This window comes from Doryrhamphus excisus, chromosome 1 (genome assembly GCF_030265055.1).
Source record: "Doryrhamphus excisus isolate RoL2022-K1 chromosome 1, RoL_Dexc_1.0, whole genome shotgun sequence".
Classification (NCBI taxonomy): domain Eukaryota; kingdom Metazoa; phylum Chordata; class Actinopteri; order Syngnathiformes; family Syngnathidae; genus Doryrhamphus; species Doryrhamphus excisus.
In genome coordinates, this window is record NC_080466.1 from 18,864,580 (window position 1) to 18,886,997 (window position 22,418).

Below are 22,418 nucleotides of genomic sequence, written 5' to 3' on the forward strand. Positions count from 1 at the left end.
GAACATGCACACAATTTACAATGGAACAATAGTACACATAGTACAATTCAGTTTTGCATAGTTTAATTAGTTTAGTAATTAGTTTAATTGTAATTTGGCATAAATAAACGGAATTGTGAGATGATCATCCAAAAAAAAAGAATAAAGTTGTTCTTTCATGAGAAAAAAATCTTGATTCATGCAAGGGAAAAAGGGCACAATTTTTGTACAATTAAGTTAAGAAACCCAATTTACCATGAAATATTGCAAGAAAAAAGTTGACAAGAATGTATTCATTGAATTCATTCATTTTTATCATTGTTTAAGTAGTCACTAAAATCTAATGGGATCATCCTTGGAAGAATACTAGCAATAATAGATAGCCATAATTGCAGCCAAGACATTGAACTAATGGGCCGCTGACACACAAAGCATTTAAGAATGAATGGAGCCAACACCAAATAACTTTACACTGGAGCACAGTTCCTCAGTGTTGGAGGATATGTCAGACATACGGTCTTTATAATTTGTTTTGCTGCAGCGATGTGTTTTATTTAGGTGTGAAAGGAAAAGGAGTGAGGGGGTCACAGATGTCAAGGTGTGCAAAAGAAAGGGAGGCCCAATGGAGGACAAGGACGGTGTGGTGTGCGTGTGTGTGTGTTTGCTTGCGTTCTTCAAACCTTGACTCTGGCCTGGGCAGCCTCCCTCTGGTCACGATGGTCACTGGCCTGCCTCTCTCTCTCCTCCAGGTCAGCTTGCAGGGCGACACAGCGGGACGTTAATCCCTCTTTCTCCTCCTCGAGAGCCCGGACCACTTGCTGCGCCGCCTCCTCTTTCCTCCTACACTGCGTCTTCAATTCCTAGATGAGGGGAGGTGTGTGTGTGTCAGGAGAAGACAGAGAGAGGGGGTCATGCGGGCCAAAAAAACAATAGTGAGGGGAAAAACATACAAAGTTGAGGTGCTTTTGTCTTCCCTTGTCTTGATGTGATTGACCAGATTCATTATATAGTCTCAGCATGACCAAAAAATTAACCGATTGACTTTTTATGGCAATTCAGGCAAAATGGAGTGCAATGCTTGGCTACAACCAACAGGGGCGCTGTTGTTTGAGTCTCAAATACTCTCAATAGCACATTTGAATGAAAACAAGAGTTCAGAACATTCCAAACAGGATTAAACCATCCCTTGTGAATTTTCCTCACAGCGGATCAAGAAACTATTGTGAAATTGAATGAATTAGTAAAAATGTATCTTTTTCAGTGTCTATAACCCCCTTTCACATTGCTCAAAATGTTCCCAGCTTTTTGGTAGGCGCCTGATGAAGTCGACGGGATCCATAAATGAGAAGTAACACATGGGGTTGAGAAAAAATTCGGCAGGGCTTTGATATTTTTGTTTCCAATTTTATTATGGTGGATGCCTGCGTGAGACAAGGTCACCTGTGCTGAAGGTCCAGACTTGTGGTTGCTGAGTGGGCGGAGTCACGCTGCCAGAGCCGGTCTCACGCAGGCAGAGGTGCAGGAGTGTCGGCTTTAATGACAATGCTTCTGATGAGCATGCTGCTTCGCTGCAACGTCTGTTAAGACTCCACCTTTTGATGCCGTCCCCCAACACTTCTCGCCATGAGACTGTCGGAGGACCGCTCCTTTTTCAATTAATCATAGCCGGGACCCCCATCCGATCATAATTATGGGGGAGGCCGCACCATAACATGCTGTCACTACTCCACTAGTAAGTCATTAAGTATTTATCTGCAAGTTAACAACCTGCTTTTCTTTCTCTCGCTCTCTTTCCAGCTGTTAGGTATTCTCTGAGGGCGAGACAAAATCCAGAGAAAGACAATTCACTACCCTCTTTAAAAAAAAAAAAAACGCATAAAGCTGCAAGAGACTTGTCGCATTCAGTGCCATGGCGGAGAGTCACAAGAGACGATTTGTTACACCGACCTGAAGTTCCGAGCTCGTGCGGAGCAGCTGTTGACGCACAGCTTCTAGCTCGTTCTTCATTAAAGAACCCTCGTCGTCGGTGGCCATCCGTCTCTGGAGCAGCTTGTTTATCTCTTGCTGCTTCCTTGACACTTGCTGTCCAAGACCATAAAAGACACAAGTCAAATGAAGCATTTATACCTTGGAGGGGGAGAAAAAGCGGCCTTTGCCAAGGCTAAAACATTTGTCAGCAGGTAAATCATTAAAAAAAAAAACAATCGAGGCACTTCTTAGCTAAAAAGAGGTCATTTTCAATTATATTATATTTGAATACTTTTAGGATTTTCAATGTTACAAATACTGCGGTGCATCAAAATTAGAATACCACAAATGTCGCAGGGCAAAAAAAACAACATTTTGAGGGAAAATTCAGTCATTATTAGACATCAGAAGTTTCCCACAGGACTGAAATCTACATGTGGTGGACGGTTGCAGTAATGGATGCTGTGAGAGAGAATACTCGCTAAGTTAACACCGATCCCTCCAGCGACCTCGTCTTATTCTCTGGCAGCCCACGTGCATATAGGTGTGTTTAGAAGATTTGTAACGCCACCTACTGCTCGGAGTTGTAATGAGAAGCTACATTCACATCCATCCATGCATCCATTTTCTATTAAGTCCTATTAAATGGGGCAGATTTAAGCACAAGTCTAAGATCTCACTAAAAATCAGGGCCACCTACCGTATTTTCCGGACTATAAGTCGCACTTTTTTTCATAGGTTGGCTGTTCCTGCGACTTATACTCCAGAGCAACTTATAAATGAAAATTTTTTTATGTTACATAAACACTGGACACCTTTTCTGTTTCTGTTATTTTTTGTGTAGCTAATAACCATTGTGAGCATATCTTACACCTATTCAGCCTGTTTTCTATTCTTTTGTTGTTAGAACTTGCCTTCCAATGTCTGTTTTTGTCAAGTAGTTTGTAAAACAAATTACCCACAAAAACTGCGACTCCAGTGCAACTTATGTATGTTTTTTCCGACTTAATTATGCATTTTTGGCCTTGTGCGACTTCTAGTCCAGAAAATACGGTAATTCCTGAGCGTTTCTTTACCTGAACTGGGGTGGGAAAAATAGTTGTTGAAAGCTGAACAAATTGAAGGCTGACTCTGGGGTTGCTGCTAAATGGCCAATCTTGATAAGATCAGGATTTTACTTGGCTTGACATTGCATCTTATGTCTGATGCACACTGTATACAATACATGGCACAAATTTGACATTCTCGTCAACATCTTGACATTTTGATCATGTTTAATGACCTGATGAAAGCGACACCCCTTTTGATGACAGCCTAATTGTGGATTTTTGGTGCACACCTTACGGCCGCTGTCTTCACAACTACCTTATGATCCACAACCTCCTGCGGGTGCGCACACACTTGTCTCAAATAAGACGGGGAGCTCTGGGATGCAATTAATTGCCACGATGGGGTAAATGGGTCTGATCCATTCAGCTAGTGGATTTAGACGGCCCTCGTTACTTCCAGATCGCCATGCTAAGAGCAGTGGGGAGGGGGCGGCTTTAATAGGGATTCATACTTGAGGAGCGGAAAATAAATTCAAACGTTGATAATGAGGTGGGTGAGAACAATTTGAATGCTCAACTTATTGGGCGTTCTTGAGGCCCAGAAAGGAAAGAACTTGAAGATTTAACATTACTGGTATGGTAAAAAAAAAATTATATATATTTTTTATATATTGTATTATTATTATTGTTATTATATAATATATATATATATTAATATTTTTAAAATGTTTAATATTATATTATAAACATATATATAAGATATAATTATATATATTATATTTATATTATAAAAAATATATATTTTATATATATATATATATATATAATTATAATTTATGTATATAAAAAGTTTATATATATATATATATGTGCTACAAGGTTGTTAAAGTATTATTATTATATATATTATATATATATATTAAAATATTTTAAAATATTTAATATTATACTATATATATAATATATAATTGTATATGTATCATATTTATATTATAAAAAATACATACATTTATATATATATATATATATATAATTGTAATTTATATATATAATTTATATATATAGTATATATATGCTACAAGATTGTTAAAGTTTTACTTTATTATAAATCATTTAAACAAAAATGAACATGAAAAAAGTAATTTAAAAAAAAGAAGCTATAAAACTATTAACTCTCCTCATGGAAAATGTGATGTTGCTGCTCTTGTCAACACACAGATTGAGATTCTAAACTGCACAGTACCTCCTCCAGATCCTGTATCTTGTCGTCCTTGGTTTGGAGGATCTGCAGCACCTTCCTGTCCTTCATCTCAGCTTTGTGCTTCTCACTAGAAGACAGGACAGTATGATGATAATACGAATTACGACACATCGATTTGTGGAAAAAAAAATCTTCTATTCCTGAACCACTGCACACAAAAATGGTAAAAATGTGTCCAAAGATGAACCCCTACTATGTAGTCTTTGCTATTACTTTACTAACAAATACACCACACGGTGTCACTGTTATGACACTTCAAAGTATAAGTCGTGTTGACTTGAAATTTCTCTCACATTCAATAGACTCTACAAAACCCCCCATTGTAACCGTAAGGTTTTTAAGCTCAAGAAACTTTAAAGTCCCGTCATCAAGTGTCTTTGCAGGGACACAGACAAGACGTCGCAATTGCCTGTAAGTTATTGACCATTTTTCTAATGATTATAAAGCTAAATGGGGATGTGTTACACTGTAACACTCGATGTAAGCCTCCCTTTCTGCTCTAAATCTTAAAATCCATAAACAGGGACCATGATTAATGTCCCTGTTGTCCTTTGTATTGTAAACACAGATGAAAAAGAAAGTGTACACGGCACAGAGTGAACTTTCTTTCAGCTCCAGGCACATCTATTTATCGTGTGAACTTTTAGGGAGACAAAAACAGAGCAGCAATTGGGGACCTGTTTGTTTCAACTGCTCGAGGCCACCAGGGCCCCACCACCCTCCTCCTCCTCCTCCTCCTCATACTCATCGCTCACTCCTGCAACACCTCCCATCTTCAAGGCCTTCTCTCCCGTCTTTGCCTCTTCTGATCAGCCATCTCCCCTGACAGACACTGAAATAAGTATCAGGGGTCTCTGGAGGAGATGGAACGCGCTGCCCTTGCTACATCTCCTCGTGCGTCGGGGGCTGTGCTCACCACTTCCCCGCAAAAATCCACAAGAGGGGCAAAGAAGGTGGGGGATGAACACAGTTCTCCCAATGGGCAAACCTGCGCTTGACTGGAGTCGACACAATTACCATGTCAATATCCTCCTGTGCATCAGGTGATACAGTACACATGTGATCTCAGGGTGGATGTTCAACACGGCTGTCTCTGTGGACCAGCACACTTTGATGGGTTTCCTGTGAGGCTTTAAACTAACTGGAGAGGTTGTGGAAAGGGAAGGAATAGCAGGCACTGGTACCGAAGAGCACTTTCTCTCTCACGTTTATTTTTCCTCTCCAATTTGACGCCAACTTAATGGTTATGTGGTCCAAACTAAAGCACTTGGTTGGTTTTGAACCACTCATTTCACTCCTCCACACTCACTATGGACACTTTGCAATAGGCAAAAACAGGTACAATCACGACACAAAACTGGCCTCACTTGCTGGATTGTCTCTTTTAACCCTTTCCTCTGCAACCTGCATTAACTAGGAACCTTTAAACTACAATCCTATTGTAATACCTTCAAGTTCTTTCTGGAATTCTCACCTTCTTTATCAAAGCTCTGACACTTTTTGTTTATGGTAATGATAATGGTTTTATTTCATTTGAACATGCATCAGATTACAATTGAGTGCATCACATAATCAGTTCACAGTTCCACATGTCCAAAAGGAGTAGGAAGAAGCAAATCTTATTAAATCCTACCCTTCCATCTGGTACTTTTACAATCACTAACTGTTACATTTGTTCACTTCCTGCTTTCCATAATACAGTTTAAGTTTGTTTTATTGTTTTATTATTATATTTTGTCCCGTACCGAAGTACAAGGTGATATGACCATACAATGACATAATGGGTACCATAGTAAGTGTCAATATAGTGATATATATAGCACATCATGACTGGTTCAAGACTCTTCATCCTTGTATTTAGCAAACATCAACTGCTTGTATTGTTTCTTGAATTGGCTCATCGTTGTGCATTGTTTGAGGTCCTTACTCAATCCTTTCCATAGTTTGATTCCACATACTGAAATGCTATGGCTTTTTAACGTATTCCTAGCATATAAGTGTTTCATATAAGTGCTTAGACAGTGACAATACACAGTGGGCACAGTGAATAAATAACCACCCCCACAAACTCACCTAATAAAGACGATGAAAGGATTCCATGACCACAATCTGTCTATAGTGTCCCAACTCTTAAAAAAAAACACTATACATTCTTCACAGAGACTTAATCACCAATGTTGGGATGTTTTGTTTGGGCACTGGATTCTGCAAACTCGCTTTTTACGGGCCATTCTATAACCGTCACTGTACAAAATAATTTTCTTCTCAAACGTATAAAATCGTATAATAAACGAGACATATGAGAACAGAGTTCTCGTTATTGGAACATTTGTAGTTGTGCTCTGGGCGAGTTGGTTTCCACTTTGCCGCAGCGACCTGTTTTCTTACAGTCTGGCAATTACTTCAATATGCTGCAAGGTAAATTACTTCTCTTCGGGGGTAAATTGTTTTAAAAAACAACTTGACAAGCCAAGGGTCTGCATGTTAAAATGTCCCGTCCATGTGTCTTTCTGTTCAAAGACAGAAGCCTTCTATATTAGATTAGGTCTGCACACATGGGAATTGACAAGAAAACCATACATTTTTTTATCTTCTCTGAAAGTTCCCATGCCACTGATCTCGGGGTGGCTTAGAAAAAAGGTCATATTCAATCTCAATTTATCCGTTAAAGACGAGCGTTGGCAGTGGTGTTGAGACGGCCCACAATGGGAGCGGCGGAAGGGTGTTTTCATTAAAAAGGTTTCCATCGCTGAAGTGCGATGCAGAGGATAACCGAGGCTTAAATCAGCATCTGCGCCAAATTCCGTCATAACCCCAGTAGAGCGGCCAAGGTGCCTTAACGTCCACCGAGCGACTTTTCACACTTATCTCACCTCGCTAGAAGGGCAAAAAAGAAGCAATGTACAGCTGAGGTAACAACCTGAAAAGATACAAGGACTCACCGCTCAACCACCAAACTCACAGCTTGGGTCAAGTCTGGATTGGCTACTTGCAGGCGTTTCCACAGGGACCACACAAAGTCTTTATCGGCCTGGGGGAAACAGCAAACCAGTTAGCATACAGTACAACATTTTTAATTGTGGTAATGAGAATGTTACACAATCAAATCAGACCCTATTATGCTCATTTTCGGCCCTTTATCTTGAGTTGTGGACTCCTATAGAGTGATAACCCGTACGGAAAGCTTTCTAGATCTTCCAGAATCTGCACCTATTCAAGTTGTATTTCCAAAACGATCTGTTTTAATTTCTTCTTCCCATGACATACCTCCGGGCACGCCCACTCCGCTGTGATTGGTCTCACTCAGCTTGTAACAGTGCAGCGAAACAATGAAGGGCATATACAAGAATATATTTACGAACATGTAAAAACGCAACATACGCAGTAAAATTCAATAACGGTCAAACATGATAATGGGCTAAAACTTTCTCTCGGATTAACTCCAAAAAAGGACCACAGCAAAACATGTCAGCTTTCACTCCCTCAGAAAAACAAAAATGAAGAAGAATCCTTGATGACATTAGCATACGAGGAGAAAAGGGAGGGGTTGATCAATAATTCAAGCAGCCGTCTTGTACCAAATAATTTTTGATCGGGCCCAGCGTCAGTCGTAAGCATCTCTGAAGGCACGGGGCTGGGACGTGACCTTCGACTCAAGGGGAGCAAGCATTGACACTTGTCATGATGAACTATTTATGACCACGGAGGGTTGGCATCCATATCAAAACACTGCAGCAGTTTCTTCGTTAATCAAGCGCTCGGCACCAGATCTGTTTTTCCCCAAAGTAAGTAGCTCAGAAACAGCTCAAAACTGATGACCGAGTGAGTCATCTGCAAGTCGACCAACTCGGCCAGCCCCTGACACATTTCCAATTCAAATTGTCTCTGGCTTTTCAAGCTATATTCTGTTTAATGAGGGACATCTTAAAAAAAAACATTTTCTGACATTAAAAGACGGAATTATACCAAATCGACTTGATATAAAATTATCTGATAAATTATGTTCACATCATCACAAGATAAAAGTCATCCCTCCCACTGGAGTCTGCGGGTCTCCAATTAGTACACGAGTTTTAAGGCCCCCTCCTCAAAAGTATCTAATCTATTATTTAGCAAAATGGCAGAAGCGGACCTTGATGAGACCATGAGAAGAACATATAACATGGAAGGACATGTCAAGCTACGGAAGTGGTGCGAGAGATTCAGCATGTAATGCAGCTAATGTTAAGTTAAGCTGCGTAGAGAAGTTTAAAAAGATGACCCCCCCCACCCCCTGATGAACACCCACCCAACCCTGAACACACATCCAGGCCTTTAGCTGCCATTAGCCATCAGACAGGCAAGCGTTTGGTCAGGACCCTCATCAGTGTGCACTTAAACATGTGCGTTTGATGGCGTATGAATTATTCATTTTCCATGTTGGACATTATAACGCCATGGGCTAAACATACTATGCTGAGCAGAGCTGCTGGAATTCAGCCACACATTTTAATGAAATTAGCATCCGTCTGGTAGGAACACTTGCTGGCCGACAGATGGGTGCCTTTGTAGTTAATGACGGTCCCCGAGTACGTCTTGACTTCAGACTTAAGACATCACTCGTGTTCAAATGGCAATATTTAAAATGCTACGATACATAACATTAATAAGCTGTGATGTTGTACTTCAAGACCAGACCACCAAGGCAGCTCACTTAATAGTACATCATGACAGTGGCCGATGTAATAACATGCAATACCAATAAAACAAATATGTGTACATTTACAGATAGTTTGAAGAAATAACTTCAACACTATTTTTTGTTTAATCAACCTCCCTAAGAGCAGCCGCAGCAGTGTTTATTACACCACTTTGCTCAACCGTAATGTGCAGGCTATGGGATCACTGCAGGGACAACAAAGACAACAATCGCTTTAACCATTCGCAAAAGCTAGCGAACTAACTCGTTAACATCCAATTTATTTACTCCATTTTAAACTTAAGAATGTGTTTAAAACAGAATGGGGAAGAAGGCCAACGAAGCCTTACCACTTCCACACGGAATGGGAGATCTTTTCACTCTGTCGGACATGCTATGGCTGACTACATTGCAGTGTGACGGTAATCTAATGTCATGTCTCAATAATGGAAAATTACTGACACCTAGTGGTCAGATGAATAAAAATACGCCCTAGTTAACCACAAAACAACGATCATTTATTAATTTAGCGGACAAGTGGTTAGCGCGCAGACCTCACAGCTAGGAGACCAAGGTTCAATTCCACCCTCGGCCATCTCTGTGTGGAGTTTGCATGTGCATGTGTGTGTTTTCTACGGGTACTCCGGCTTCCTCCCACATTCCAAAAACATGCTAGGTTAATTGGCGACTCCAAATTGTCCATAGGTATGAATGTGAGTGTGAATGGTTGTTTGTCTATATGTGCCCTGTGATTGGCTGGCCACCAATCAGATTCATGTCAGGACTGTGACTAGGCCACTGGAGGGGGTGTACCATTATGTCACCAAGGTTATAATATTAATCACTGATGACTAAATTATATTAATTGCTTTGGCATTTTTATTGCCTTGCTTCTAATTAACATTTTTATATTAACAGTTGCCCAGGGTCATCTTTACAGTTGAGTAAATAGAAGCCCCTGACCACTACTATATGACTTAATGCTGTACAGTGTTTTTTTCTGTTCTTTTCTTTCCTCTACCAAAAAAACAGACGATATTGTAAAGCAAAGTGAGGAAGAGTTCATGATATTAGACACCACCTGCTGGTGAGTATGCATGCATATGCTTCCTCTCTCAACCACCACAGGAATCTTCTCAATCTTCTCAAATCGGCTCAGTCAGTGCATTCGCAGTTAACTGAATGGACAAAGTGGTGTGACAGTGCAACTGCTCTTAATGTTCTCCAGCAAGCTAAACATGTTGTATCATCAGCACTGATGTGTACTTTTTGGGCCACTTACCTGACATTGCATCAGGTCCTCTGACAAACTCCTCACTTCCTCCTCCAGTGCAAGCATACGAGGGATGTCCGTGGAGGACATTGTGGCTTTTCGATGTGCGCTTTAACGCGCAATAATGAGGCAAGGACAGTGGCAAGGCAAAGACGCGACGCCGCTGCAAGCTAACTTAGCTAGCGTTAGCCATTAATGTTTACTTCCTTTTGCTGGTGCGGGTAAAGTTCCTAGTCAAGTCAGAGCTACGAAACAACATGTTCCAAAAGTAGCGCGTATCCAAATGGCATTATAATGTCTGTTTTAGTACAACAACGCCGCACATGATGGTTGTCAATAACAGCAGAGACGCTTTTGCTTTTTTATGGCTTCCTCATTTCAAACAAGCCCGCTGTTGCCGTGGTGCGTTAGGGGTCACGTCATTTTACGGCAGCTGAAGTCAAAATACGGCACTCAATGTAATGTATTGTAGACTACTACTGCCAATACAGACGCTGATATTTTGCCTTTTATTAATAATCTATTGATTTTCAGTGTCAAAATATTTTAGAAGATTATTTAAAATAATATATTTAGTAGTTTGCACGACAATAAATCACAACATCTGTTTTCCATGATGCTTAAGAAGTGTGTTTTGACCGTGAAATGCAGCTATTGTAAATTGTATTTAATATCATCCATCCATCCATGTGTCTACATATATTTATTTAATAATCTAAATATTAATCATATTCACCAAGATGTTATTCTGCAATAATGTAAACAATATAATACATATATAATTGCCATTCATATTTTGAAAATAAATGTTCTTTTCATAGTCCCAGTTGCATTTTCACAGCTATTATTGATGCAGGGTTAAAAAAAAAAAATACTTGCACTATGTATGTGCATATACATGTTTGAAATAATTTATTGTAATGTCAGAATCATTCATCAACATAGAGAGCCTGAATAAAAGCAACAAAAATCAACATGGACATGGGTTAGACATCTGCCTTTCTGGTCAACTCCATCTTGTATGGCTAATGTACTTACAGTAAGCAGCGAAGCCTGTTGTGAGGTTAGGGTTGAGAGGAAAATGTCGTCTGCCACACACACACACACACACACACACACACACACACACACACACACGCGAACTGGTTGTTTCTTGACCCAACAACACAGCCTCTCATTAGGATGCTCATTCACAAAACCATTTTAGCGGCACTAAATTGGTAGATAATGTGCGACATCTGCCTGCTCCCTTGTTCAGACACATAAACTGACACATGGTTTCTGTAAATACTCCCCTCTGCTTACTGGTCACAGGAATTTAATCACCATCATGCAACAGCAAGGATGTATTACTGAACACTGCATCAACAAATACCATGTTTTAACTCCTCAAGCGCCTTGTACTTCCCCACTTTCAAGTCTGACTAATGACAGATTAAAGCACAGAAAAAAAAGCGGGTAATCATTCATATTAGCAGTGACGTGCTTCCTGAAATGTACAGTAAAAAAAAAAAAGTATACCGTCTCCTCCAGTCTAGCCTCCAGCCACACCGCCGCATCTGTCAACCAGAAACCAATCAACAACCCCTGCAATGGAGGGGTGTTTAGATAGACAGCCAATACACATAAAGTGGACTTTTGTGTCAGAAAGCCGAACAAACTCTGCATATAAGTCTTGATTGGCGTGTGGGCTATGTCAGGTCCAGTAACATCTATAACTGCTGACAAAACACCCTAAAAAACAAAAAAAATAATGTAATCACCCTTAATTTTGATCAGTAGTCAGTAGTTAATTTTCCTCATCTGTTCCAGGGTCAAACCATTGCCATCATTACAGTCAAAGAAGCATTTTAACATATTTAACTGCAATACAAGTACTATGGAGAAGTTGAGCACTGCATAATAAAAGTAACTTCAAGTAAAACTACTCACCCATTGAAGACACCTGAACAGGTGTTGCACAGCAGTACTGTCACCTAGTGGCCTTTGCTGGAATTAATGAGTGCAGTGTAAAGCAATATATTGATTCATTGATTCATTCATTCATGTTCTACCGCTTTTCCTCACGAGGGTCGCCAATTAACCTAGCATGGTTTTTATTTGGAGTCGCCACTTAACCTAGCATGTTTTTTTTAACCTAGCATGTGGGAGGAAATCGGAGTACACGTAGAAAACATGTAACATGAGAACATGCAAACTCCACACAGAGATGGCCGAGGGTGGAATTGAGCCCTGGTCTCCTACCTGTGAGGTCTGCATGCTAACCACTCGTCCGCCATGCAGCCCGCAATATATTGATAATGATATTTAATTGCGAGTATTCTTATATTGTGTTTCTATGTCATATAAATTTCCATTTCCTGTTCTATGGTTATCATCATATACGTACTCATGTGGGGCGATTGGACCCCTTTTCTGGTTCCATCGTGTTACATGATGGATGGATGGATGGATGGGTGGGGTTGGATGGATGGATGGATGGATGGATGGATGGATGGATGGATGGATGGATGGATGGATGGATGGATGGATGGATGGATGGATGGATGGATGGATGGATGGATGGATGGATGGATGGATGGATGGATGGATGGATGGATGGATGGATGGATGGATGGATGGATGGATGGATGGATGGATGGATGGATGGATGGATGGATGGATAGATAGATAGATAGATAGATAGATAGATAGATAGATAGATAGATAGATAGATAGATAGATAGATAGATAGATTAGATATAGATAGAAATTCACAGGTCTGTGTGCTAACCACTCGACCGCCGTGCAGCCCGCAATATATTGATAATGATATTTAATTGCAAGTATTCTTATATTATGTTTCTATGTCATATAAATTTCCATTTCCTTTTCTATGGTTATCATCACATACGTACTCATGTGGGGCGATTGGACCCCTTTTCAGGTTACATCTTGTTCCATGATGGATGGATGGATGGATGGATGCATGGATTGTTGGATGGGTGGGGTGGATGGATGGATGGATGGATGGATGGATAGATAGATAGATAGATCTAGGTCTGCCAAGATAGGTCTGCCTATAAATGCCATAGAATGACTGATTCCGATGCACTGTTGCCAAAATGTACAGTACCCTTTGAAAAACTGCTCTCTTGCATTGACAATGCACTCCTGTCACGCTTTAGCAGAGTCCCTTAAAAGCATCTAATCTCCCAGTGAATGGAAGAGAGGATCCAAGACTGCGATCATGCAAATGCTCATGCATGAAAAATCCCCCCCAAAGAATCCAGTGACAAGCTTCACAGTGCCGACACGTGCAGGCAGACTGAGGAGTGAAGAGGCGAGGCACACAACACGACACTCCGTGGAGAGTTGTGAAAAGCACATCTCCGCCTGCCGCCTCAAGGTACGCGGGGGATATTGTCTGCATTAATGTGGGGGGGCCAGGCTTTGATGCTGAGGGAAAAAGGAATCCGGGAACTGCGGTAGATGACACTTAAGAGCCACAAGTACCAAAGGAAGACTTGCTTGTACAAATGCCAGTTGGGATGTCAAACTCAAAAGAGTGTTTAGTAGAACATCTGCCCCGCCGGGTGGGAAGAAGTTAGATCTTTGAACATGAGTCACTTTGTAGCATTAATTTGTTAAATGTCACATGTTGAATACCATTAAATAATATTACAGCTACCACGTGAGGCGATGCAAGCTTTTGCATGTGCTGATGCCCATGGAGGACTTAGCAGCCACCCTCATACTACTTACTGCGAGACCTTACAAAGACACCATTGATTACCCTGCAGCTTTCCCCACACTTTTTCCAGACGACTGAAAATATAAGGACCTTCAACAATACTATCTTGCCACAAACGATGCATGTGACGACTTTCTCATAAGACCCTTTGGTCATGTCTTTACCACAAGCTTAGGGACTTTTGTTTGACATTTGTTGACATACTGGTCCCACACTACATAAAGAAGTAATTGATTTACCTCCTCAGGCGCAACATGCATATATACGTGCATGTCACACTCCCTAAACTTTGCCAACAGGTATGGGAACGAGCTATCCCACTATTTCCCTTGGGATCCTGTCCTTTTTCTTGCTAAAAGGTTAAATTGCACTGTTGAGGTTGTGTTTAAGTACTTATTTCCCCTGCGTAGTGGAGAAAAGACCAAGGATGTGGGACATTGATCGCACTAAGTAAAGGTTGGCATCTTTGGAAAAACAGCATTTGGATGAACAAAGCACCAAATGTTGCAGTACCGCCAAATCAAAACCCATGGAGTGCTTAGATTTGCTTCTCCAAAACTTCAAAGCCAATTGTTACAAACAATGTTAGTAGTATATACAGTATATACATACAATATATATAACTCATGGTTCCATTTATCACAGCAAGTCTTCCAGGTCCTGAAACAGCAAAACAATACCAGACCATCACACTACCACCACCATATTTTACTTTTGGTATGATGTCCTTTTTCTGAAATGAGGCATTACATTGCATTACACACATCTTCCAAAAGGTTCAGCTTTTGTCTCGTCAGACATTCTCTTGGGGATCACCAAAATTAACTCTACCATGCTACATATTTTTTTTTTAAAGTCATGAATACTGACTTTAACTGCAATAAGTGAGACCCGCGGGTCTTCGGATGTTGTTGTGGGGTCTTTTGTGACCTTTTGGATGAGTCGTTGCTGTGCTTTTGGGGTAATTTTGGTTGGCCGGACACTCCCGGGAAGGTTCACCACTGTTTCATGTTTTCATGATTTGTAGATAATGGCTCTCGCTGTGGTGGTTCGCTGTAGTCCAAAAGTTTTGGAAATGTCTTTAGAACCGCAATCAATTTTTAAAACAGGGCCATGTAGGTCTGAATTTTGTTCTCCCTTAATAATGAAACGTTTCATTTAATAACTGCAGTTTGTGCTCAGTGGTGTTGTCATTGACTTATCCCACCTGACTTCGGGCGAGAGGCGGGGACTGGTCGTTTTCTTGACACTGTAATTTTTATACATGGGAATTCAGCTGTTTTAAACCGTTCTTTCCACCGTGTTGGAAGCCTGCACTCTATCAAGTGTCTTTCTGAGTGATTTGTTACTTTTAAAATTAAACAGCATAGGTTACAGATCCCATTTCGTTTTTTTGTTTTAGAAGAATTAAAAAAAGGCTGCTTTGAGGGCCTTTAAGGGCCCCCTTCAGCAAAAACCCATGACGAGTTCTTGGGCCTAATTGACCTTTTTACTATACCGTATCTGCTCCTACAGCAAGTGACTGTAACGTAATGACGAGGAGAACCTCAGAGTGTCTGATGTCCCAGGAGGAGGTGGTAGGTTCAATAGCTCATTATCATTATCATCACTTAGGAGCTGCTGCTTGAGTAATGAACAGTGGGGAGTTGTCACGGCAACAAATAAACACATACCATACTCGCCATCTGTATTAAGATACTGTGGCAACCAATTACCTCGCTATTAAAATAAGTCAAAAGCACCAAATACTTACTGATTTTCCTGTTAAGCCTTATTTTTCAGTTAAAACTGAGCATTATCATAATTTTCTCACAGCATTTTTTTATATTGGATGGTGCAAGTGTACCTAAAGCTGAGTCGAGTGATTGTATACGCAGTATATATTTACACACAATATTATATACATACAAGAGGGCATTTGGCTCATATATGACTATGTAATATCTCATTTAATTAGCAAGGCAAGCCCTCACACTAACAGGCATATGGTCTTCACTCTCCCACGGCCTTGGCCAAGCTATGAATATGCATTGCGTGGGACCTCCGTAGCTTGTTACCAGCCCACCAATTCTACACAGGTCTAATCTCAGATCTATTATTTACCCCTTGACAAACATGCAAGCGGGGCTTCCGGGCACTTGAGGAAGGATTACCCTGGGATTCAGCCAACTGTGCACCTTAGATACAAGCACGTGTGTCTCATCTGATCTAAATTATAGGGGCAGGGCTATCACTGCCCTACCATATTGTTTTGGATGTCCTATTAAAACACAGCAAAACAAACAAATCTGAATTTAATGGTGCGTAAATGGAGTTGATTCTTGATTACCCGGGCAACTGTATTAAAGGGGACCTATTATGCTTTTTCCACTTTTCTAGCCTATAAATATAGTTAAATATAGTAATGTTGTATTCACGTGTTAAATTATACCAAAGTTTCAGATAATGAGGTTTACGCATTTGGAAGTGAGTCCTGAAAGAAGTTTGGGATGGCTGTGTTTGTCGAAAAATTGTCCTGCAGCCGTAGGAGGGGCCACTGGTTACAGCGGGGTGGGCACGCCTGGAGTGGGTAGAATGAATTAAAACAGACTGTTTTGACAGCAAGCACAAATCAAAGGAAATATAGCTGGAATAAATGCATATTCTGCAAAATCTAAAAAGTTTTCTGTTGGAAACACTGGCAATGGAAACAGGAGCTTAGAACATTCAGAGACTGGATTGTCCCATTTATTGATTGGTGACCCTACATGCACTATCCATACATCCATCCATCCATTTTTGATGCTGCTTATCCTCACTAGGGTAGCGGGGGTATGCTTGAGCCTATCCCAGCTGAGAGGTGGGGTACACCCTGGTCTGGTGGCCAGCCAATCACAGGGCACATATAGACAAACAACCATTCCCACTCATAGTCATACCTATGGACAATTTGGAGTCACCAATTAACCTAGCATGTTTTTGGAATGTGGGAGGAAACCGGAGTACCCGGAGAAAATCGTGATGTGTCAGCTCTTTGAAATGAACAACAGGAGCTGGAATTTTTTTTAACTCAGGGCGGCACAGCAGTTGAGTGGTTCGCACGCAGACCTCACAGCTAGGAGACCAGGGTTCAATTCCACCCTCGGCCATCTCTGTGTGGAGTTTGCATGTTCTCCCCGTGCATGCGTGGGTTTTCTCCGGGTACTCCGGTTTCCTCCCACATTCCAAAAAACATGCTAGGTTAATTGGCGACTCCAAATTGTGAGTGTGAATGCTTGTTTGTTGATATGTGCCCTGTGATTGGCTGGCCACCAGTCCAGGGTGTAGCCCGCCTCTCGCCAGAAGACAGCTGGGATAGGCTCCAGCACCCCCTGCGACCCTCGTGAGGAAAAGCGGTACAAAATGAAAGAATGAATGAATATTAACTCATTTTACACAACACTCAAACTGTGATAATAAATTAATTTAAGACAACAAAAAACCTGAGGAGCCACCTGGGAGCCGAAAGAACTAGCTCTTTTTAGTGAATGGAGCCAAAATAACCGACTCCCTTAAAAGAGACGAAATTTCCATCAATAAACTTGTTTTTTAAAGTAACTATAGTGTGTTATAAATAGTGATATAATATATATAATAACTAATTTCATTATTTAATTACATATTACATTGTATTATTGTATTGCGTTGTCTCCCATTGTCATAACATTCTAATAACAATGCTGACTTTTGATTGGCAGTAAAGCATCAATTTCATATGCGACCTGTTCCTAACATTTGGACGCAAAAGGTTTTTTATGGGTTTTTGTTATTGCAAAAAGACGCCACACTTCATGACACCAATCAAGTCATCAACCAGGAGAAAGTGAACGCAGCCCACGGCTACTGGTGCGGGAGCGGAGAGCCTGCACGCAGACACCTTCTCTGCAAAGCCCCGAAACCGGCGTGCAGACGGAGAACCGTCCGGGGGGGACTAAGTAATCAGGGAGGCGTTTGTCGTTCTCTCTTCCTTGTATGTTTTTCCTTCAAGGTAGGACAGGCAGTTTGAGCTTGTTGACTCATTTAGAGGGAAAAGAAGAAGGGGACGTCGTGATTGCGCGTCACCAATCTGACTTTCCAAACCTGCTTTGACGCGGTTGCAGGAGGAGAAGAAGAAGAAGAAGCAGCAGCAGAAGAAGAAGAAGAAGCGAGGACCCTCGTAGCCAAAAGAGTGATTATCATCTGTAATCGTCGACCACAAAAAGTGTCAACAAACGCAGAGAGAAGTTTTAGAATCGAACGCCGAGAGATTGACGGAGCACACGGCGAGGAACAGAGTCCCCCGCTTGAGGGCGAAAGCAGACTTTTTTGGAGGGAGACAAGTTTTGCAAAAAAAAGTGCCAGGAGTTCTCGGGGTTCTGTCAGATGCAACATGCAGCCATGGTAAATATGAGTTTTTTTTCTAATTAATCATTTAGAACAAATGTTATTCTGTCATTTGAATTGATCACAGCGGTTTGCTTTGTGCGTAATGATGTCCTGCAAAATGGTAATAATGAATGACAGTTGTTTAAAAATATCAAACACACCCAGGAAAAGGAAAGAAATGCTTGTTTTGCCTCATACTGAATTTGTAGCCACTTCACCTCTTGCACTTAATTAAACACAAACTCAAAAAGTAACTTTTTAACAGAAACTGTGACAGTTCTACAATTTCATTGCATATAATTCACTTTTTATTGAACTTTGGATATTTTTAAACAACTTTATACTAATGCATAACATCATAGAGGGACTTTAAAGGAGCTTTACGGCAGATATCTTTAACACTTTTTAGTCAGATTTTAGTCTGGAAGGTGATGATGCTGTTTTATAGTACCAACACACACACACACACACATACACTGAGACACAAACACTATGTTCATGTACTACATTATAAAAGACAGCTAAGAGGAAGGCGGTGTAAGAAATAACAAAACATTGGGAGATGAATGGCCCCCACTTGAAAGCCCTACTTAAGTACCTTCACACATTCATCAGTGAGTGTGTGTCTCTTGCACAGTACTTGTGTCCTGGTCTATGTGTTTGTTGGGATGTTCAGTAAGGCCTATGGTGCTGGTGGAGAATGCCAATTTACATTCCAGCAGTGTCATTTCATGGCTTCTATCTCTGGGCTGCTCTCTTCGCTATATGGCAGCAGGAACAGCAGGTAAGAAACATTTTATTCACCACAAAAAGAAAAACAATGTTGCGTTGCTCCAGCAGGTGTTTGGAGTGTGTGAGATTTGAAGGCGAGGGAATCATGAGCGGAGTTAAACAGCAGGAAGTTTGGATGTCAAATTGTGTGTTTATTTCACAAAGTGAATTGTAATTCTGGTTCGTACCATGCGAACACACCCGTTCTTGTTCTTATTGCTGAAAAAGTTCCATAGTTCCCTTCTGGTTAGTGTTTACGCTCCCTGAACTCAGCACCTGTTGTGTTCTTTGGCTGAAACATGAAGTAAAATGGCCCATTTTAAATTAAAATGGTAATGGTAATGGTTTTATTTCATTTGAACATGCATCAGATTACAATTGAATGCATCACATAATCAGTTCACAGTTCCACATGTCCTTATTAAATTAAGCTTATTGAATCCTACCTCTCCATCTGGTACTTTTGCAATCAGTAACTGTTACATTTGTTCACTTCCTGCTTTCCATAATACAGTTACATTTTTTTTTTAAATTTTACCGAAGTACGAGGTGATATGACCATACAATGACATTATGTGTACCATAGTAAGTGTCAATATAGTGATATATATAGCACATCATGACTGGTTCAAGACTCTTCATCCTTGTATTTAGCAAACATCAACTGCTTGTAATCAACTGCAAAAGCTACTTAGCTGACAGGACGCAATACGTACAGCTAGGATAATACACATCTGCAAGTTCATTTATTACGCGTGGAGTTCCCCAGGGGTCAATACTGGGGCCAAAACTATTCAACCTGTACATCAATTATATCTCCAAAGTTACGAAAGACTTAAAGCTGGTATTTTTTGTGGATGATACCACGGCTTTTTGTTCTGGAGGGAGTACAGACGAAATCATTAGAAAGGTCAGAGAAGAAATGGTCACACTAAAAAGCTGGTTTGATGATAATAGATTGTCCTTGAACCTACGTAAAACTAAAATCATGCTGTTTGGAAACAGCAGAAAGGACACGCACCAGCAAATACAAATAAACAAATTCAATACAAATACAAATCACCCGCATTTGATTAAAAATGTTAATAATGAAAAAGACAGAAAAAGATGCTCAGCTTCAGCCAATCACACAGGGGCGTGAGGTCAAAAGGCAAAAAAAGTAGAGGTTGTCAAGCCAGTCGTGATTCCCGCGGTACTTGGTGAATCATGAGACGGGAGAGAAGAGTGTGTGCGTAGCCGCTGGTTAGTCGGTTCAATAATCTGCTGGACAGGTGGGCCGCTGAAGGCACCGGCAGTCGGCCCCCCTTAGAGAGGCTGCTAATGAAGAGAAAGGCTGCTTCGTGGTGCTCCGCTCCGGCTCTGCCAACCCCCCCTTTGTACCCCCTGCCGGCTTCCTGTGATCACTACCCAAGTACCAGAGCACTCTCCTGCGCCGTCATGACTGCGTCCTTTCCAGGCCGCTTCCTCTTATGACTTTCATACCCATTTCGTCCTATTTAGAATAGAGTGCATGATCACCAATCACCTGATGCTGCGTATAATGACTGACATGTAGACTGACCAATGATTGCATGTCAGGTGACTGATAATCGGTCAATGATGGTACAGTCAGGTACCGGGTCAACATAATGTAATGACACATTGTATTACGTTTGGCAAACCGTTGACATGCAGTGTACCACACACTGAGCGATGCTGCAGCATATAATAATCGATGTGTAGACTTCCCAATGACTGCATGAACAATGACTGATACGCAACCAGTGGCGGTCCAGTCAGACAGTGAAGAGATCACCATAATAAACACGCAAACCGGTGCAGTGCAGTGCAGTGTATTCTGATACACATGTAGACTGCCCAATGACTACACGGGCAATTAAAATAGCCAGGCGCCATGTGTTACTATAAACATAAAAACTGGCGCATTGGCTAATCTTTGACATTTTCCACATTTTCCACAGAACTGGTGTTAACTAGAGTGACTGATGTGTTGTGACAAAAGAATGGTCAATGACATTTGCCTGGTAAATGTCATTGATGCGAAGGCTAATGCATGGCATGTACCACATACACCACAACGACATCGCTGCTGCTTGTAATGGTCAACGTGTAGACTGTCCAATGACTCCATGAAGGACGATGGAATAAAAAACAGACAATGACAGTGCTGTGGCTAATCATGTGCTAAAATAGTATTAGCCTTGTTTTTAGCTCTGAATGAATGTATGGATGTTGTATTTTAATACATCTTTTACTCTGTTTTTTTACTCAACTCTATTTATTATTTATTTTTTCTTCGCTGTAAAGCGTCTTTGAGTACTTTGAAAAGCGCTGTACACATAAAATGTATTATTATTATTATTCATTCATTCATTCATTCATTTTCTACCGCTTTTCCTCACAAGGGTCGCAGGGGTGCTGGAGCCTATCCCAGCTGTCTTTGGGCGAGAGGCGGGGTACACCCTGGATTGGTTGCCAGCCAATCACAGGGCACATATAGACAAACAACCATTCACAACAATTTGGAGTCGCCAATTAACCTAGCATATTTTTGGAATGTGGGAGGAAACCAGAGTACCCGGAGAAAACCCACGCATGCATGGGGAGAACATGCAAACTCCACACAGAGATATTATTATTATTATTATTATTATTATTATTATTATTATTATTATTATTATTATTATTATTATTATTATTATTATTATTATTATTATTATTATTATTATTATTATTATTATTATATTTTATTATATAAAAAAAAGGTTTGCCGGGCAGAATGCGCGACCATAAAAACGTAAACTTACGCATAGGCTCATCCCTGAGTGATACCTTGACCAATCAGTTGGACTGTGTATACTGATAAACATGAAGACTGCCCAATGACTGCATGAACAATAACAATAGTTACGTACTGTGTGTTACAATCAACAAAATGGAAAACAGTGCAGACGCCAATCCTTGACATGTATACCCAGGGGTGGGCAAACTACGGCCCGGGGGCCACATCCGGCCCGCCAAGTGTTTGAATACGGCCCGCCCGTTCTTTCCAAAGTATTTCATTTAAACTCAACATACAACCTGGCATCATGGCTTGAGCCAACCTTTTCATGGTTGAAGTAGCTGACTTATCAATTTTCGTTATTTGATCCTGAAAAAAGGGACACAAGCACATAATAATAATCATAATAACAATAATAATAACAATTAGAATAATAATTATCATTATTATTATTAACCAAATAATAATAATAATAATAATAATAATATTATTATTAAAATTTAAATTATAAGGCACTTTACATCAAATAAATGATCTCAAA

At 40.6% G+C, this 22,418-nt stretch overlaps 2 protein-coding genes across 18 annotated transcripts in view; one reads left to right on the forward strand and one right to left on the reverse strand.

The window, feature by feature from the left end:
- Nucleotides 1-22,418, reverse strand: part of cntln (centlein, centrosomal protein) — a 377,543-nt gene that overhangs the window by 109,336 nt on the left and 245,789 nt on the right. For 7 of the 13 annotated variants that reach the window (XR_009129018.1, XR_009129017.1, XR_009129019.1 and 4 more), the window contains exons 1-5: nucleotides 10,218-10,602; nucleotides 7,200-7,288; nucleotides 4,240-4,324; nucleotides 1,927-2,061; nucleotides 660-839 (exon numbers count right to left, since the gene is read on the reverse strand). Coding sequence is in view for 10 of the 13 variants with exons in the window: in XM_058066867.1 (XP_057922850.1) it covers nucleotides 660-839; nucleotides 1,927-2,061; nucleotides 4,240-4,324; nucleotides 7,200-7,288; nucleotides 10,218-10,298 (570 nt within the window). In the remaining 3 variants the exon portion in view is untranslated. Of the gene's footprint in view, nucleotides 1-659; nucleotides 840-1,926; nucleotides 2,062-4,239; nucleotides 4,325-7,199; nucleotides 7,289-7,370; nucleotides 7,560-9,285; nucleotides 9,326-10,016; nucleotides 10,058-10,217; nucleotides 10,603-22,418 lie in introns of those variants that run through there. The other 6 variants (XM_058066919.1, XM_058066901.1, XM_058066911.1 and 3 more) reach the window with 4 other exon arrangements.
- bnc2 (basonuclin zinc finger protein 2) overlaps nucleotides 17,860-22,418 on the forward strand; it is a 178,692-nt gene continuing 174,133 nt past the window's right edge. For all 5 annotated transcript variants that reach the window (XM_058066792.1, XM_058066809.1, XM_058066817.1 and 2 more), the window contains exon 1: nucleotides 17,860-18,339. In XM_058066792.1, coding sequence (XP_057922775.1) covers nucleotides 18,322-18,339 — 18 coding nt within the window. In that variant the 5' untranslated portion in view covers nucleotides 17,860-18,321. The remainder of the gene's footprint in view (nucleotides 18,340-22,418) is intronic.